This window comes from Lepidochelys olivacea (genome assembly GCF_965140295.1).
Source record: "Lepidochelys olivacea isolate rLepOli2 genome assembly, chromosome: 3".
Classification (NCBI taxonomy): Eukaryota; Metazoa; Chordata; order Testudines; family Cheloniidae; genus Lepidochelys; species Lepidochelys olivacea.
Window position 1 is genome coordinate 8,169,641 of NC_140413.1, and position 6,000 is coordinate 8,175,640.

The 6,000-nt window shown below is 50.5% G+C and overlaps 1 protein-coding gene across 3 annotated transcripts in view; it reads left to right on the top strand.

The window, feature by feature from the left end:
• The window catches only part of EXTL3 (exostosin like glycosyltransferase 3), a 221,365-nt gene extending 215,826 nt beyond the window's left edge, over positions 1-5,539 (top strand). For all 3 annotated transcript variants that reach the window (XM_084624263.1, XM_084624265.1, XM_084624264.1), the window contains one exon: positions 647-5,539. In XM_084624263.1, coding sequence (XP_084480389.1) covers positions 647-856 — 210 coding nt within the window. In that variant the 3' untranslated portion in view covers positions 857-5,539. The remainder of the gene's footprint in view (positions 1-646) is intronic.
• Positions 5,540-6,000: the final 461 nt, after the last annotated feature.

Sequence of the window (6,000 nt, forward strand, 5' to 3'; positions counted from 1 at the left end):
ACCCCCATCTTGAATACTGTGTGCAGATGTGGTTGCTCCATCTCAAAAAAGATATATTGGAATTGGAAAAGGTTCAAAAAAGGGCAACAAAAATGATTAGGGGGATGGAACAGCTTCAATATGAAGAGAGATTAATAAGACTGAAACTTTTCAGGTTGGAAAAGAGATGACTAAGGGGGAATTCGATAGAGGTCTATAAAATCATGACTAGTGTGGAGAAAGTAAATCAGGAAGTGTTATTTACTCCTTCTCATAACACCAGAACTAGGGGCCACAAGAATTAATAGGCAGCAGGGTTAAAACAAACAAAACGCAGTATTTCTTCACACAGCACACAGTCAACCCATGGAACTCTTTGCCAGAGGATGTTGTGAAGGCTAAGACTATAAGAGGGTTCAAAAAAGAACTAGATAAGTTCATGTAGGGTCCATCAGTGGCTATTAGCCAGGATGGGCAGGGATGGTGTCCCTAGCCTCTGTTTGCCAGAAGCTGGGAGTGGATGACAGGGGATGGATCACTTGAGGATTCCCTGTTCTGTTCATTCCTTCTGGGGCACGTGGCATTGGCCACTGTCGGAAGACAGGACACTGGGCTAGATGGACCTTTGGTGTGACCCAGCATGGCCGCTCTTCTGTTCTGTTCCCAGGTGACCTCGCGCTGGACCTTCCGCTGCCCTGGCTGCCCTCAGGCCCTTTCGCATGACGACTCGCACTTCCACGAGCGGCACAAGTGCATCAACTTCTTCGTCAAGGTGTACGGGCACATGCCTCTCCTGTACACCCAGTTCCGTGTGGACTCCGTCCTCTTCAAGACCCGCCTGCCTCACGACAAGACTAAATGCTTCAAATTCATTTAGGACGGGATCGTGGGGGGGCCCCTTCGGCACTCTGGGCACGGGCGAGAGGCGGAGGGGTGGCAATCTGCGCCGGGTTCTGAGTGAGGAACACTCCCAGTACGGGCTGCGACGCAAAGCCAAAGGGGAAATCACGGATTCTAATCAATACTTTCTGCCCGCCCGCCCCAGGGTAACTGCACCTCGTTAAATGGAACTGGCCCATCTGACCTGCGTGAAGACACTGGCTAGGATCGTACGCCAAGGAACTGGAGACTTTGGTTCGTAGCTCAGCTAGTCCATTAGCCAGGGGCGACCAGTTTCTACATGCTTGTTATTTAAAATGAAAGTGTTTTAGATTTGCCGAGTGAGGCTTTTTTTTTTGTTTTTAAAAAGCCGGGCTGTCTATACTGCGGGGGCGGGGCGATTCCCAGCCCCCAAGCAGCTCTTGCGTCTGTCAATTGTCCTCTGTGCTAACTCGTTTCGGGGCAGGGGTACAGTCACTCTCTTGCTTCCCCTCCCTGTTTCGATCGGCCCAAGTTATAACGAGCCGGTGCAAGCAGCGGGCCGTGCTCCTCAGGTGCGATGCCTCTGGTTTATCTTCCTCTCTGGCTACTGAGGCCTTTCCGGCGTCACATCGATGAACTCACCTCCCCTGTCAGACCCCCGCCACCCTCCCCACCCACCGCCTTCACCTCACAGCCCAGAGAGGGAAGGGCAGAGAGGGGGGGTTCCAGAGGTTCCCTCCCCAATGTCTTTCCCGGCTCCTAGCACCAGATTTACGAGGCGTCCTTGTCCACCTGTCCTTCAGCTGGCTTCAGCTGCCACACTTGTTCAGGGATTCGGTTACCGCTGCACACACCCAACCTGCACTTGGAGTTCCAGCCCAGTTCCTCTCCACCCTGATCTCACTCATTTCCCTTCCTGCTCCTCACTGCACGAATACTATTAACCTTCAGCCACTCTGACAGCCTTGGCTCCTGTTTGGGGATCTTAAACCTTGCTTCTGTGGTGACAGACGTCTGCAGTAACCAGCGTGAGTGTGATCTGGGGCGATCCTGAGGCCCTGTGGTTTTCCGAAGCCTGCTTAGTTGTAAAGGGAGCTTGGTTTAAATTGTCTCTATTTTGGCCTTTCAGCAAGGGCATCAGGAACGCTCCCCATCCTCTAGGGGCTTCATTTGCTGGAGCTGGAGATCTGTGCCAAGAACGGCACAAGATTCACTCCAAAGGCTCCAGGGCGTCATCGTTAACGGAGTAAAAAAGGCAGGTGCTGCTTATTCAAAACCCTGGGGGGATGGTCACACGCACAAGCCTGGTGGGAGCAGCTTCTTCCCCAGGGTGGCAGAGGGAGCTGGCCATTGCTTTGCTAGTAGGTGCATGGGGAGGCAGGCGTGTTATATGGTTCGTCTACACTGGAATAAAAGACCTGCAGCATGGCCATGGTTGGCCCAGGGCACCTGACTGGGGCTTCCAGGCCTCAGGCGGCAGGGCTAAACATTGCTGGGTAGATGTTTGGGCTCAGGCGGGAGTCCAGGTTCCAGGATCCTTCCCTCTCGTGGGGTCCCAGAACTTGGTTTCCAGCCCAAGCCCAAACATCTACACAGCAATTTTAGCGCCCCGCAGCTGGAGCCAGCTGGCCCAGTCTGGCTGTTGGTGTTTAATTGCTGTGTAGATGCACTCAGAGAAGCTGGTTTCGGTGAGAGGGCGCCGGTGGTGGTGGTGAGCAGGGCTTCCCACTGCCCTGCCCCTCAGAACTGGGGGCTCAGATTCAGTAGGACTTACTCTGCTTCTCCTTCTGGGATTGTGTCAAATGCTGCTCTGGTCTTCATGGGGCAGCGGGGAGAGAATACACCCCCCCTCTGAGCGTTACACAGCTTTAAACTGCCAGGAGGACCTAAGTGAAGTACCAGCGGGACTGGCTGCTTTACAAAGCCACACCTGCCATGGTATACTCACTTGCCTACACCCCCCAGGGCAGTCAGATAAGACAGCCATGGGCTTCAGTGTTCCTGCCTTAAAATCTCCCCTCCTACACGCGCACAGCCCCCCCCCCCCCCGCCACAGCAGGGGACACACACAAACACACTGCTGCAGGACGGCTTTTCCTCCTTTGGCGGTGATCGCACTGGAGTTTAAAACAAACTCCTCCTCCTGCAGAATTTGGGAGGGTCTCTTGAACCTCACTGTTTTCTCCACTCTGAGCCTGCTCATCTTCCTCTGAAGCAAACTGCCCCGGATCTGTCCGTGGTGCTCTGTGACCCTCCCTGGCATCTGCACCCTTCTTGCTGCTGCGGTTTCTTTTTTTTGCTCCCTTGCCCTCGGCAGCGCACTCATTCATTTCCCATAATGCAAGAAAGGACCCCACAGTTCTTCTTTTCAGAATGACCGTGCCACTTCAATTGTTCTACTTGATTTTTAACGGCAGCCTGCAGAGGGTAAAGTAGCCGCGTCCCAGGAGCGCTCTCTGTATGTATTAATTGTCCCCCGTTGCCATCTAAAATCATCCTTAATATTATCCTGTCATCTCCCTGACCCTGATTCTTGCCAGTGCTGGATCCAGATCTAAAGTGCCACCCCAACTACCAGAGTTTCTCAGCCATGTGGAGCGAAACAAAGGGGTTTCGTGTTCCACTGCTGTGTTTCTACAGGTCCTTTGGACAGGCCTGAAAGCAGCCAGCACCAGCCATGCCAAGACCACCTTCCTCTTCCTTTCTGGGTACATTCCTTCTGACCGCTGGTACTGGGAAACACCCCTGCACATCCTGCTGCTCTTCAGAGGAGTTGTGCCTGCAGAACTGTGTATGAGAGTGATGCCACTGACCAGCAGCAAAACAGTGTCACTGCTCTCCACAAATGCACCCAACAGAGACCAAGATACCTTCCTCTTACTGTTAGTAACCAGAGCGGGTTGGTTATTATGGTAGTTGCAAAGCTGTCAGAGGGAAATGTGACTGGGTCCCTTTAACAATAGGGTGCCTTTTTCCAAACTTTCCTGGGGAGGGTTGGTTGTCGTGGGGCGGGGCGGGGCAGGGGAAGGAACTGCCCACTTCTTATTTGCCCCCTGGTCAGTTTGTTGTTCCTGTTGTGATCTGCGATGTTACAGAATGGGAGCCTGTCGGAGCAAGGATCGATGAGCCAGCTCCTGCAAGATTACAAGCAATGCCCATTTTTATGGAGCAATCTGCCACATACCCCTCTCTTCCCCGTCTCGGTCTAGCTATCGGTGCATTTGGCATATAATCAGTAAGGTAACTGACCTGGTACTTGAACTGTTATTTTGATTGTCTTTAAAGCTGAGAACTATAGCCACAAATCTCATTTTCAGTAGCTTACATCAAGTCTCCAGTACGGTTAGTTGAGAGGTACATGATCAGCTGCACATGGCTGTATTTTAGCTGATTGTCCATGTGAACCCCGCAGAAAATCTGAGCCCCATGGTGGAAACTCCCCCGCTACCTCTCCACTGTGCGGGTAACTGCTACCCATCATGGCATGCTGCTAAGGGCAATGCTCCTGTTTCCAGGAGAGCAGAGGACATGTCACTTTGTATCTTTTCATGTTTTCCAGCACTGTGGAGTGTAATGAAACAAGATCAATTTTTTTTTTAAATTTGTTTTTAGCCACAAAAATATCAGGCTATCGAAACAAACCCTTTGAAGGGTAACAGTCCTTAAAAATGCAACCAGTGACCATTGATAGACAGTGAAGGAGCCTGTGACATCATCTTTCCGCTCCCTCATGGTGCAAAAGTAGCACAAGACTGTTAGCAAATGTACCGGACTCCTCATTGGCAGGAATGATCCTGAATACCCATCCCTACAGACAAGTCTTAAGCTCACCGAAAAGAATCGCAAACCTTTCTGCTGTTGTCTTCATTAATTCTCCTCTCGTGAGGTTGGACCTAAAGAAGATGCTTTTGACAGCAGCATAGGTGTTTGTGTGGGATGTAGATCCTCTTCCATCCCACAAAGATGTAGCTCACTCCCTCAGCTCTCTCCCTTACACGACCCCACAGGAAACAAGCAAGAATTTAAAATGGAGATGAATGCAGACTGTGGATTGCACTTTATAACAAAAATTGTAAAATGTGTATATATATATAAAAAAAACTTGTGATCAAATTATTTTCAAAATCTTCGGGGCGATTTTATTATTCCAATGATTTTATTATTTTCCAGGCTGAAATATACCAAGCTCGAAGAAGTGTGTAATAATCAAAGATGGGTGTGGTGTTGATCTATTTGCATTGCTGGTGGGTTTTTTAAAATGTTATTACTACTTTGCTGGTATTATCAGACCCACCAGCCACGAGGCACGGCTGCCGTTCGACACGCTGAGCCAGCGACCTAACAGATTGTCATGACAAGCAGCTGTGCTGCTCTGGCAAGCTGAAGCCTCAGAACAGCAATTCTGGCAGCTCAAAATCTAAAACTCTGTGTGTTGGTTTGCTACTGGATGTTTATTTCCATCCATTTATTTTATTATTTTTTAAAGCCAGTCAAATGTATAAATTAAAGGTTGAAAACCAAACTGTTCTGGGCCTTCCCCGCCCCCGTCCCATTCCCCCGTCCTTCATCGGTATTGCAAATGCTCTTTCCCTTCCAAAGGGAGGAGATCGCTTGTATCTCCTTGCAAGGCTGTTGCAGTTGGGCTCCCAGCTGTGTTTTTTGGTCTGGTTTATTGTGGTCCTACATGTCAGGTGTGAAAGGAACAGACTACAGGCTGCGGTGGCTGTATCTCCTTCCGGAGGTAATGGCCCAGTTTCGTCCCTCTGTAACTCCAAGGGTGACATGGGTCCCACTTGTCCACCTTGCGACTCTGTCCATTGCCTATTGTAAATCAGGTCGTTCGCCTTACTGCAAGGCAGCCTTGCAGCTTGGTTTCAGCGACTATCGCAACAGACTCACCCCTGTTATGCAGGCTAGGAACGGTTGTAAACTTCTCCCTAATGCCAGCCATTGGTGCTGGTCAGTGCCATACTGGTTGGTGGTGCCTTTTCACCTGCAGAGCAGCATACGGTGAAATCAGCAGCCGTTTGGCTTTTGGAGACTGAGTGGGTGGGGCAGTATGATTCCTGCTGGCCAGGCAGTGCAAGGCCAGTAACACCAGGGTGAGTGTCATTCTGCCAGCTTACTGCAACCTGTATTTCAACAGCTGCTATCAGGACG